General features: G+C 40.5%; 1 protein-coding gene across 12 annotated transcripts in view; it reads right to left on the reverse strand.

Annotated features, from left to right (window-relative positions):
* The window catches only part of SRPK2 (SRSF protein kinase 2), a 308,919-nt gene that overhangs the window by 95,012 nt on the left and 199,953 nt on the right, over nt 1-13,954 (reverse strand). For all 12 annotated transcript variants that reach the window (XM_045029990.1, XM_045030005.1, XM_045029982.1 and 9 more), the window contains 2 exons: nt 10,652-10,758; nt 2,956-3,121 (listed from right to left, as the gene is read on the reverse strand). In XM_045029990.1, the coding sequence (XP_044885925.1) occupies nt 2,956-3,121; nt 10,652-10,758 (273 nt within the window). The remainder of the gene's footprint in view (nt 1-2,955; nt 3,122-10,651; nt 10,759-13,954) is intronic.

A 13,954-nucleotide genomic window follows, 5' to 3' on the forward strand; every position in this document is an offset into this window, starting at 1 on the left:
GTAGAAGGCAGGCAATGTAGATACAACAGCCGATTTAATTGCTGTGGTGGCTGTAGGTTGACTTGACTAAAGTCGACCTAATTTTGTGGTGTAGGCATCTCAGAAGGCCGGTGGTGTAAAGGATCCAACTATTAGCAGAGGGAATGAGCTTCCCCAAGACAAATTAATCTATGTGAACATCTGACTTTATGAACACAGAGAGGGCACACAAAACACATCACAAACTCTTCCCAGGGGTCTTTGAGAGCCAGATTAGCCATGTGTAGGGCCCTACCAAATTCAAGGCCATGAAAAATGCATCACAGACCATGAAATCTGGCTTTTACCCTATACTACACAGATTTCACGGGGGGAGACCACCATTTCTCAAATTGGGGGTCCTGACCCAAAAGGGAGTTGCAGGGGGAGTTGCCAAGTTATTTTAGGGAGGGTTGCAGTATTGCCACCCTTACTTCTGCACTGCCTTCAGAGCTGAACAGCCAGATTGGTTGCAGATGATTAAGGGCCCAGCTCTGCAGTCAGCAGCACAGAAGTAAGGGTGGCAACACCATACCATGCCATCCTTACTTCTGTGCTGCTGCTTGTGGCGGTCTGCCTTCAGAGCTGGGCTTCCAGCCAGCAGTCACCGCTCTCCAACTGCCCAGCTCTGGAGGCAGAGCCACCGCCAACAGCAGCGCAGAAGTAAGGGTAGCAGTACCGCAAACCCCACCCTCCAATAACTTTGTGACCATCCCACAACTCCTTTTTGGGTCAGAATCCCTACAATTACACCACCACGAAATTTCAGATTTAAATAACTAAAATCATGAAATTTATTATTTTTAAAATCCTATGACCATGATATTGACCAAAATGGACTGTGAAGTTGGTAGGGCCCTAGCCATGTAGGTAGGGCCCTAAGTCCACTTTGAGCCTGGAAGTACTATGCAATGGCACAGAAGAAAAAGAAAAGTCTAAAAACTCCTGAAAACACAAAGTATCTACTGGGGGGGAAATGGAAAAAAATAAGAAAAGCTCTCTGGACATGAGCAAAGGTCGCAGTATTGTAGCTAACTAAGCAAAGAAAAGAACTGAGGCAGATGGAGACTGCAAAGCCCTTTTACAACTTCAGTTCTGAACAGTTGGTTAAGTCAGAGCATAGGCACCGACTCCGTGGGTGCTCCAGGGCTGGAGCACCTACGGGGAAAAATTGGTGGGTGCGGAGCAGCTCCCCGACCCGCTTCCCCCCCCCCGTCCCAGCTCACCTCCGCCTTCTCCCCTGAGCGGGCTGCCGCATCCTGCTTCTCCCCCCTCCCTCCCAGTGCTTGCGCAGTGAAACAGCTGTTTTGTGCAAGCCTGGGAGGGTGGGGGGAGGAAGAGGAATGCAGCACGCTTGAGGAAGAGGCGGGGCCAGGGCGGGGATTTGGGGAAGGATCCAATGGGGCAGGGAGGGGGCGGAGTCAGGGTAGGGCCAGGGGGTGTGGGACCAGGGCGGGGATTTGGGAAGGGATCCAATGGGGCAGGGAGGGGGCGCGAGCACCCACCAGCGCCAACAAAAGTTGGCACCTGTGAGTCAGAGTGCTCCTCTGGATCTAACAGGAGCACTGTTTTTTTAGCAGGTTCTCAAAATTCAACACCATCACACCATGTAGCTCAGGATGGAACTATGCAAAGAGCTAAATACTGCACTCATCTTCAGTTAGTTCTGGGGAAGTGTTATAAGTAACAATTACCATTGGCTAAGAACCAACTATATAAATAATTCAATCAAATATCTTCATTGAAGAGAATGTTAAGGTTGCACAGTGAGTCACTTAAAAGTCAAGAAACAACATCAAGGTTGCAAGCACAATCTTCATTGTCTCCCTGTGCAATTACTATACAGCCTTTAGTTACATGATTACACATTATTTCCAAACTAACACATTTAAAAAAAAATCTTTACGCATGTCTAAAATCAAGCATATAATATTCCAGATGGCTGACCCACTCTTGCTCAAACTTAAAAAAAAATCATCTTCAGGCAAAGACTAAGCCTGAAAAGTTTCAGTCTAAATGGTGAGTATTTTGGAAAAATGTGAAGACCTGAAAACAACGTGCTTGCTTGCTTGATTGATTCCTGCTGTAACAGACTACATTTATTAAAATAAAACTCAACTATTGTTCCTTATACATTTTTCCATAGTGCTATATAATAACTGTCTTAAATATTATCTTTTCCCCATTCCTGTGGCTGATACCGTGGATTGATAAATGACCAGGAGCCACAAGACTGATGACCATTAGAAAGCCACATTTTCTCTAAGTATCCCTTTACTGTTTCATTGTGAACTCTTCTAGCCATCCACACTGTGCAAATCCTTATCAGGAAAAGAAGGTACAGTCCAATCTGAACCCTAGGCAAATTTCACAAGCTATTTTATATGTGAGTGGGAAGTATACCTAAAAGAGGACACTGATGTATGTACAATACATTCACTTTTCAAAGGTCAAAGATCAGGGATTACAAGACTTTTGTGACATCACTAGATCTAACTATAATGCCTAGATTAGAAGTCAGACGAATTGAAATTTAAGGTAATGAACTTGGGACAGAATTGGAAAACAATTTAAAGTTACTAACTATTGTGACTATTGCAGTATAGCAGGGCTCCAGTGCAGCTAAAAGTTGTCATTTGAGTTCCCAACTTGAAAAATATGAAAGATTGTTTAGGCACATCATTTCCCTATATTACAGTACTCTGAATACTGGGAGCATACCAACTTGAGAAACAGAAAATAGCCCTCAGATGGCTTTCCCGTGGTCTAAATTAATACTTACATTAAACTAGGAATACATTCAAGTAATTAACATTCACATATTTAATTCAGTCATTTAAAATATATAATATTCACTAATTAGAACAAGTTAAATATGATTATCATCTGTTTTCCAATGCAGTTTTACTTACAGCAAGTTTAACTCTCTTACTGTACCTGCTGAGCCAGAAGGAGGAGGAGCACCAGCTTTCTGCCACTCTGTAGCTTCAGCAGCCATTCTACGCACATAAGCATCATCCACACACATCAAGATATTTTCTGGTTTAATATCTGTATGGATGATCTTGCATTTGCTATGTAGATAATCTAAACCCTGAAGGACCTGTATACAACAAAATCAGTTGAAAAATACTGTTTAAATAATTATTCTAATTAAAATGCAGTAAAATATGAAAACTTGACTTCAATGTAGTATATAAGTATTTTATAAGATGTTAATATTCTGAATGTTCAAACAGTCAAATATATTTTATGCATTGTTTTAAACAAAAGGTAATTTTCCTTAGATTTACGATATTATCTTAGCTTCCAACGTGACAACATGTTATGATGATTTGTCCACTTTTATCTATTTCACCTTTGGCATTCCAAGTTTATTTGTTATAAAATCTTGGTCGTCACAGATTATTTAGCCCAGGGCACATTTTTTACATTATATGCAGGAAGCACCCTGTAAATTATCACACAAATCTACATAAATGCTGGTGTAAAATTGGTAACAAGGAAAAAATGACACCCTCATAATATTAATCGGCATTTTTACAGCACTGTCCATCAAAAAATCTTAACGCACTTTACAATCACAAATGAACTAGGCCTCACAACACCATTAAGAACAGACAGATTAAGTGAATTATCTGATGTCGCTGAAGAAGTCTATGGCAGTGTGGAAAATAGAATCTCTGTGCTTTATCCACAAGAACCCTGTGCCCCTCTAAACATTTTATCAAGACATTACACAGCACATTCTTAATCCAACCCTTCTCAGAATCATTCAAGATATGATGAATTTTAAAAGTTAAAGGTGTGGGTTCAAAAACCTAATACTGGAATCGCTAATCTGGATTTGTGCGTGCAAGTCTGGTCCACTAAATTCCAAAACTTGCTTGTTTATTTGAAAAATCAACTGAAAGAGCAGGGATTTTTCTCTTAAAGGATAGAAACCCCAGTTTATCCTCAAAGGATATATGATGACAACAAGTCCAAGTTTTAGAGAAAGGACACTAAAAGTAACATCCACATCAACAAAATGCTCATGATTACAGCTCGTTGAGAAATGGTTTTCCCATCTTGCAAAAATTTTTGAGATTTAAAAAACTCGCCTGCTCTGCACTGGAATGAAACTGAGAACTTTCAAAAAATTTTCACAAAAAACAGGAGAGAGATTGTCCACCCCAGAACTGTCAATAGCCTTATCATTCAGGCACTCATCTAGGATGCGAGAGACCCCCATATTTGAGTCTCTGCTCCACATCAGGCAGAGCGGGGACTTGAACCTATCTATCTCACATCCCAGGTATGCCCTAACAACTTGGCTATAGAGTCAATCCTTTCTCTTTCTCTCCCACACCATTCTAGTTTTCACCAGAAATTCTATCCTTGACCTGACAAACTTTCCCAATGAAAAGTTTTGGTTTTGACTAATCAGCATTTTCCAGTTAAAAACATTTAAATGAAAAATTCCTGATCAGCTTTACTCACAATTCATCTACTCCATCTACCACAGCAGCTCCTCATTTTAACAATCTCTATATAACACAGAGACTAAGACAAAGATTCTCAGAATACATTAAAGGCCCTAAGTTCCCCCCGCCCCTCCAAAAAAATCTGCTTTAATGCTAGAAAGATAAGGAATTCAGTGAAGCTTAAGTAACTGATTCTCAGACATAGGGCTAAAATTTGCAATTGCACACTTGATAAAGTTAAGGATTTTTGCCCAGTTTTGGAAGTAGAGGACAAAACCAAAAAACTCAAATTTTTATGGGACCTTTGTGTTGTTAAGATTTAATTTTGGTTGGGGTTTCTTTTAAAATAAATACATATTTTGAATCACATCTTTTGATAATTATTAAACTATTATTATTTGATTTATTTGGTTCCTGTTCTCTACTAATCCAGCTAAGAAACATTTTTGACGAGGAATTTGAAAGTCTCAAGTGATAGAAAATTATTATAGAATATTTGATGGTAAAAACCATGAACAATACAAAAATTTTATCTTGTTGCATTAGCAGGGTATATACATTACACAGAAAATAGTTCTCACACACCCGCAAAGAGTCTTAAAAGCTTTAATTAAATCAAATGTATTTAAGAGGCTTGCTGGTACAGTGATCCTTTCTATTATTGTGACATAATTTCAAATTATTATTTATGATATAAATAACAGTGAATTTCATGATCTGTGACAAAGAATTATACTAATGTTAGGATTTATAGATAAGAATGTTCTTAGCCCCAACTTTAATCAGATAGCTATAATCTAAAAATAGAAGATATGATGCTGCACTAAACCTGTGTGAGAAAAATATCAAATACTATAAGTATCTGTGAGGGACTGAGACCAAGACTGGGCATAATCCCTGGCTTTTATTTACATCATCTGGCAAGGGAAAGATTGAAATGGATAAGAAAAGCTACTTTTTCCCGGGTGTCAAAAAAATGCAGACAGGAAATATTCCGTTAATATCCCTATATATGTCATTTAGGGGGATCCAAACTGTGGTACATTTTATCACTTGGAAAGGTCATGTATATAAAAATTTTACTGCTCCACATCAAGAGATACTTTGCACCACTTATCAGATTCTCTCTCATTGATAGCTAACCTTCCCTCCATCCACAGGGCCAGGATTGCAGACCATTATGCCTCTGAGAGTTGACTACTTACTACACATGGTTCGTTTAAACAAAAATCAAGAATGTTCACACATAGAATACAAGATGCTAATTTTGGATCATTTGAATTTCAGAGCATGTTCCCTGTCAGATAGGCTAGTGCAGGGATCGGCAACCTTTGGCACACGGCTCGCCAGGGTCAGCCCCCTGGCAGGCCAGGCCAGTTTGTTTACCTACCATGTCCACAGGTTCAGCCGACTGCGGCTCCCACTGGCCGCAGTTCACCATCCCAGGCCAATGAGAGCTGCAGGAAGCAGCACGGGCCGAGTGATGTGCTGGCTGCCGCTTCCCACAGTCCCCATTGGCCAGGAGCGGCGAACCGCGGCCAGTGGGAGCCACGATCAGCTGAACCTGAGGACACGGCAGGTAAACAAACAGGCCCGGCCCGCCAGGGTGCTTACCCTGGCAGGCTGTGTGCTAAAGGTTGCCGATCTCTGGGCTAGTGCTTTAATTTTTACTGCCAAAAGGCAGACTCCTTCAACATTAGTAAATCTGCACTTCCAATCATTCCCACTGGAACAACAGTACTTTCCCTCTGACAACAGACCATTTTGCAGCTCTACAGAATCGGCTCTTGTATAACATTTCATACAGTTCTGATCTGGGGGAAGAAAATAGATCAAATGCTGCTCAACATTGAAACTGAGTTTCCTATTAAACAACTCAAACAGCAGTTACTGATTAGAACTAGGCCTGAATTATGCAGCTGAATAAGATTATAACCAAATTTTCAACCAGTGTTCTAAATCTGACAAAGCATTTTGTAAAGTACAGATTTATATGGTTTTTTAGACTGTCCTCCAAGATGTCTCTATTATAACAAATAGCAAAAGAATTTGTTTTAAATACAAATGTTTATTGTCCAGCAAACAATGCAACACCTAGACTGTTTCATGACAAAATTAAACTTTCAGTATATCTACTGCACAAGTTCTATTTATCTATGCCAAACCACAGAAGAGAGGATGAAAAGCTGCATACCTTATGAGATAAACCACCTGGCAGCATTGTGGTTCGCTAGTCATACCATCCGTACAATTCCACATATTCCATTCATCCCAATTCCACTATATGTAACTCTCTCCTGCATTTTATAACTGATTGTTCACCTACTCTTTCTTTTTTTTTAATGACGTGTGTGTGGATTGTTTCAGCTTCTTTGTCAGAACTTAGCTTTAAACTGTATATTTTTAGTAGGGGTTCATTTAATTTATTTGTATTATTTCTGAATTTAATTTTTAGTAACTTAATTTTGGAAGTATTTTGGCTTTTGACTTTTTTGCTCATACTTTGTCATATTTCAAAGTCTAGGGATTTGCCTTCTTTTCTGACAAAATTTGGATTAAACTAGTTTTAGACCTATTTAATATTGAAAGACTGTTCTCAAAAATTACTTGGATCTATATTACCAGAACCAGTTCAATCATCTCTAGATAAACCTATTAAGGAAATCAAGATTAACAATGATCATGCACAAAAATGTATGTGTTGATTCATCAATTTATGCAAGCAACCTCACAAGGCCAATGGGAAATTATCCTAGGAAAAAATACACATTGATCTCATCTGGTTGAGATTATAGATGGACATCCTAAAACAAGAACATGTCAATTAACTGAAATGGATACAATACAATTAGCTGTATCCAGTATGTTCCATGCAAAGTGTGCAGGCCATCTGTTTTGGCAATGCCTTACTCTGAAAAAGATATTGGGAATATATGCTTGAGAAAACAAACCAAAATACTAGTCATACACTGCCAGTTATTCCTGAATTATGTCTATTACATAATAGGGATAAAAAGCAAAACTCAACAAAAGAATGTCTAAAATGGATCAAAGTAAGTAATCCATATCTGTACAAATCCAACTCAAAACCTAGATGTAAAGGATAGATCACATCACTATCTGAAATAACTTTGTATGAGAGTACAAAATAAAGTTTACATTGTAAAGGAGAAATATTTAATTCCCTATGGAGATTATTCCTATAATGTTAATAGGGAAAGGATACTTACCTTCATTCTGCTTTTCTGAATCTTAAAATTTTTTCACTCCTTGATCTCAGCTTCCTAGTGAGACACATGTGGAAAACCACAAGCTCTGGAAGTTTTTGGCCCCAAAGAGCAGCAGTTGTGGCGAAGTGCATCTGTCAACTGCCTCCCATCTTGGTGGCCCCAAATTCCCCTGAACTACCACCAACTACGACCAATTTCACTTTAACATTTCAGTCCGATACTAATTCAGCAGGAAATGAAGACCCTGCATAAAGCCAAGCTGATCTCACACACACACACATTTCTTCCAAGGCAGAAAAAAACACATAGATGTAAATACATCACGACTGGTTAAAGAAAACTCCTGTGAACTCCCAGGGCAAAGGTGTGTGTGTGTAAGAATCCTGCAAGATGATATCTTCAGAGAAGAAGAATTACACAAGTAATTTTCCCTTCTCTAAAAATACCATCTTTGAAGGAATCTCGGTAATAAGAATCTTGCCACATATCTTGTTACAAACCTAGATCCTGAGCTCTCAGGAACAGGGATTGTTTTCATGAACCACTACTCTGAAATAAACAATCACACATGATTGGAAGGCAAGGACATTCTTTAAAGGCTACCTAAAGCACTGCAAAAATGCAATGGGATACAGAGTTGGAGAGGCATCTGACATGGTAGAGCTCACATAAGGAGCTACTTTGCTGTCTATGGTCAAGAAGGAACTGAGTAGAAAGTTCAAGGCCAAAACACCTTGAGAAGCGTGGGGAATATATGCATCATTTGAAGAAACTGAGACCAAGTAGTGAGAGTCCTGCACAGGTGGTATCTTTGCAGAAAGCATTTTTATACAGATTCCTACATCTCTCCTTGTATTCAGTTTTCTTTTGTTTTGTTCTTCACTTCTTTTCTCTTCATATTCAATTATAATTTAATTATACTTTGCATTGTTTATATGTACAATACCTTATTGTATTACACTTGTCTTAATTGAAATTTCATGTACCTTTTCCTTATTCAAATCATATAAGGATAAAAGTTATAAAAAAGCATTGTGATATTTGAATCACTAGATTTAATTTCTTTTAGAAATATGTATCTATCAAATACTGCATTACTGATTTTAAAAAGATTAAAGCAGATCACTCCTTACACTGACCCATCTTAGGCTGCTGTTTAGCAAATAATTTTGGCTCTCATTCTACAACCGACTTTATATGAGCATAAGGTTCACGCTTATACAAGATGATGCAGCATCAGGGCCTCTGTTTCACTCAGGCTATTTAATTAAATGTTGAGATATGTCAGTTAAAATATGGCAAGAAATTTGGGGAAAATAATCTGGAAGAATTATTTCAAAAGATTATTATTTAAAAATAATACAATAAAAATACCAATGTTGATATTAGCAATTTACATAAGTGCAAAACTGCAAAAAAGTACCTGGCATCACAGACTTTGGTTGTCCTGGAAATCATCCAGGTCTGGACCATCACTAGGTTTGATATAATGATCTACCAAAAAACCACAATGAATAGGGCCCTACCAAATACACGGCTATGAAAAACGCGCCACAGATCGTGAAAACTAGTCTTATGTACTTTTATCCTATACTATACAGATTTCACTGGGGAGACCAGAGTTTCTCAAATTGGGGGTCCTGTCCCAAAAGGGAGTTGCAGGGGGGTCACAAGGTTGTTTTAGGGGGATCGCAGTATTGCCACCCTTACTTCTACGCTACCTTCAGAGCTGGGTGGCTGAAGAGGTGGCTGTTGGTCGGGCACCCAGCTCTGAAAGCAGTGCCCTGCCAGCAGCAGTGCAGAAGGATGGCAATACTATACCATATCATGCCATGCCATCCTTTTTTTTGCTCTGCTGCCTTCAGAGCTCAGCGGCTGGAGAGTGGCAGCTGCTGATTGAGGGCCCAGCTCTGCAAGCAGCAGCAGCGCAGAAATAAGAGTGGCAATACCATACCATGGCAATACCATACCATGGCATCCTTACTTCTGCGCTGCTGGCAGCAGCTCGGCCTTCAGAGCTGGGATCCCAGCCAGCAGCCACCGCTTTCCATCTGTCCAGCTCTGAAGGCAGTGCCGCTGCCAGCAGGAGCACGGAAGGGTAGCAGTACCGCAGCTCCCCCTACAAAAACTCTGTGACCACCCACAACTCCTTTTTGGGTCAGGACCTCTATAATTACAACATCGTGGAATTTCAGATTTAAACAGCTGAAATCATGAAATTTATGATTTTTAAAACCCCATGACCGTGAAATTTGCCAAAATGGATCATGAATTTGGTAGGGTCCTAACAATAAGATAATATGTCTGATCTTTTCCCTCTCTGGCACATCACTTCTGTAAGATCATCTCCCCAGCAATTTGGTTTGTATGGGGCAATGTAGGAATGCACATATAAGAGAGAACTTCTAATAGTGGGAATTTCAAAAGTGCCTAATCATCTTTAGATCTGTGCTCCTAAATTATTTGGATACATTTGAAAATCCTATCCTTGGTTTTTTAATGTATATCTCCTGAGGATCTGTTTTTCAGAGAGAGATGCAATTGGTATTAATTTGTTAAATATTATGTTTATATTCTTTTCCATTGATCTGACGTTGTATATTCTGAAGGTGGCTCAGTAGGAAAGATGAAATTGTGGTTGATTTATCAATCAAGAAAACTGATTTCCTTATTTTCACAAATACTCTTAAATTTGTAAGAAACAGATTCACTTAAAAATGTAAGCATATTTTTTGTGAAAGAGCTCAGTAGCCAATGGAGTATCTACACAAACAAAGCAAGCAATGTGCACAAATCTATGTTATAGGAAAAAATACTCTCAACACCTATGAAATGAATACCTACTGTATATTTCCTGGTATGATCTGCAGTTGAAGTATCAACACATTAACATTAAAATAAAGCAACACTGTAGAAAAAAACATTAGCAAATCTTACCTGTCGAATTATACTTTTTACGCAACGGATAGGAAGGCCTTGATAGTTGGACTTGATTATCCATTTTAAGAGATGATGTCCAAGAACTTCAAAGACCATACAGACATCTGGGATTTAAATAAGGATAATTTGCAAAGTAACTTCTTATTTAGCTCAACCATAATACTTTTATGCACTTTAGCTAAAGTGCCCATCGTCCCTCTAAAAAAATAGTCCTCATGAACAGAATGAAAATCATAGCATCATAGAAATGCAGGGCTGGCAGTGACCTTGAAAGATCATCTAGTCTGTCCACCCAAGTTGAGGCAGGATTATGTATACTTAGATCACCTCTGACAGGTGTTTGTCTAACTTGTTCTTAAAAAACTCCAGTGACAGGGATTCCACAACTTCCCTCAGTAACTATTCCAGTACTTAACTATCCTTATAGAAAGAAAGTTTTCCTAATATCTAACCTAAATCTCCCTTATTGCAGTTTAAGTCCATTACTTCTTGTCCTATCCTCATGGGTATGGAGAACAATTGGTCACTATCCTCTTTCTAACAGCCCTTAACATATTTGAAGACTTATCAGGTTCCTGTTCAGACTTCTTTTCTTAAGACTAAACATGGCCATTTTTAACATTTCATCATAGATTACGTTTTCTAAACCTTTTATTGCTCCATTCTGGTCTCTCCCCAGTTTGTCCACATCTTTCTTAAAGTGTGGTCCTCAAAACTGGGCACAATTCTCCGGATGAGGCCTCACCAGTTCCACTCTACTGTGCACAATTACCTCCTATGTCTGACGTATGACATTCTTGATAATATACCCCAGAATTATATCAGTCTTTTGCAAAGGTGTCATATTGCTGGCTCATATTCAGTTTGTGAAATCCCTACATCCTATTCTGCAGTACTACCATCTAGCCAGTTATTTCCCATTTTTTTAGTTGTGCATTTGATTTTCCTTTCTATGGATAGTCTTTGCTCTTGTCATTACTGAATTTCATCTAATTGATTTCAGACAATTCTCCAATTTATCAAGAAGCAGCAAAGAGTCCTGTGGCACCTTATAGACTAACAGACGTTTTGCAGCATGAGCTTTCGTGGGTGAATACCCACTTCTTCGGATGCAAGAAGTGGGTATTCACCCACGAAAGCTCATGCTGCAAAACGTCTGTTAGTCTATAAGGTGCCACAGGACTCTTTGCTGCTTCTACAGAACCAGACTAACACGGCTACCCCTCTGATACTTGACAATTTATCAAGGTCATTTTCAATTCTACTCTTGTCCTTTGAAGTCCTCCCAGCTTGGTGTCATTTGCAAATGTTATAAGTGAACTCTCCACTACATCATCCAAGTTATTATATTTGAATAGTACTAGATTCAGGACCCCACTCGATATGTCCTCCCAGTTTGACTGCAAACCATCAGTAACTACTCTTGGAATATGTTTTTTCAACGACACTAGTTGTGCACCCTTCTTCTAGTAACTGCAGCTAGACCACATTTGCCTAGTTTGCTTATGAGAATGTCATGTGGGACTGTCAAAAGTCTTGCTAAAATCAAGATTTATTGTGTTGATTATTTCCCCCCATCCACTAGGCCAGAAACCCTGTCAAAGAAGGGAATTAGGTTGGTTTAGCATGATTTGTTGTTGACAAATCCATGTTGGCTACTACTTATCACTCTATGATCCTCTAGGATACCACTTAGCAAGGGTACAGGTCCCTTGGGACCGGAATCTTGTGCTGTCCAGGCTCATGGGTCTGCCCTTCGAACCCTTGGCTTCCTGTTCTCTCCTGCTTCCCTCCTGGAAAGTTTATTTCTTGGTCTCCATAGCATCGACCCGCAGAGCCACCCTATACAGCCTTCTACAAGGACAAGGTCCAGCTGTGCCCGCACTCGGTGTTTCTGCCCAAAGTAGTTTCCCAGTTTCATATTGGTCAGGACATATACTTACCAGTTTTCTGTCCCAACCATCATGCAACAGATGAGGAATGCAGGCTGCACTCCCTGGACGTCAGATGGGCGCTGGCCTTCTACACACATAGAACAAAGCCCTTCCATAAGTCAATGCAGTTGTTCGTTGCAGTTGAAGATAGGATGAAAGGTTGCCCAATGTCTGCCCAGAGAATCTCATCCTGGATCACAGCCCGCATCCACTATGCTATGAGCTGGCAAAGATGCCTCTGCCGGCGACTGTGACAGCACACTCGACTAGGGCACAGGCGTAATTGGCAGCCTTCCTGGAACAGGTACCGATCCAAGAGATCTATCGGGCTGCTACCTGACGGAGACCTGTGCTCTCTCAGCGCCAGGGGAGTCTGGGAGGACGATGGTGCTGGCAGGGGTTTGGATCCCATACCACTCCCGAGAGTCAAAGGCAGGCCTTTTAAGAGGCTAGTGGTTCCAACCGGAGAGGCATGAACACATGGCTCAGGAGTGGCCTGGCCCGGATCCCTTACTAGACGACCCCAGGCAGCCTTCCTCGGTGCCGGGGAGTTGTGCTTTTTCCATTTTCTTCTTAAACACCGGTGATAGGGAGTGGAGCCGGATACCGCCCAGTGCCAGCGGCACGGTGCACACAGAGGCCGAGGCGCTCAGTGCGACCTGACAGGACAGCTCATAAGCCGGGTGAAGGGCAGATTCCATCAGGAGAGCCGTCAAACAAATGTCATGCTCTCTCTGGGTTCTGGGACAAAAGTTCTACAGATCCGGCACCGATCCATGACGTGCAATTCCCACAAGCACTTCAGACAGCTGCTATGGGGGTCACTCACAGGAATAGGCCTGCTGCAGTCCACGCAGGGCTTAAACCCGGGAGACCGGGGCATACCCTGCCTGGGGTGAAGTCCCCGTTGGGACTCTAACTTCTAACTATCAACTATACTTAACAACTACATAACTAATTACTGTAAATGAACTATTTACAAAGGCCCTAAGACTCTAAGTCAGTAAAACAAGAAAAACCGCTAGCCCCTGATAAGCAAGGAAAGGCGCTCTGACTAACCACCCCAGGTGGTAAGAAGGAACTGAGAGGGCATAGGGCTGGCAGTGCCTCATACACCGCCACATGAGCGCAGCACTCCAGAAGGCGCCACAGCTGACCCTACGGATACTGCTAAGGCAAAAATCTCCGACGACCGCGCACATGGGTGCGCACACATGTAGCATGGAATGGACATGAGCAACACATCTCGAAGAACAACAGTTACGAAAGGTAGGTAACAGTTTTTTTGGCTACTACTTATCACCCTATTATCCTCTAGGTGCTTTCAAACTGATTCTTTAACTGATAAAAATCTAATGCAAGTCTC

Source organism: Mauremys mutica, chromosome 1 (assembly GCF_020497125.1).
Source record: "Mauremys mutica isolate MM-2020 ecotype Southern chromosome 1, ASM2049712v1, whole genome shotgun sequence".
Taxonomy (NCBI): domain Eukaryota; kingdom Metazoa; phylum Chordata; order Testudines; family Geoemydidae; genus Mauremys; species Mauremys mutica.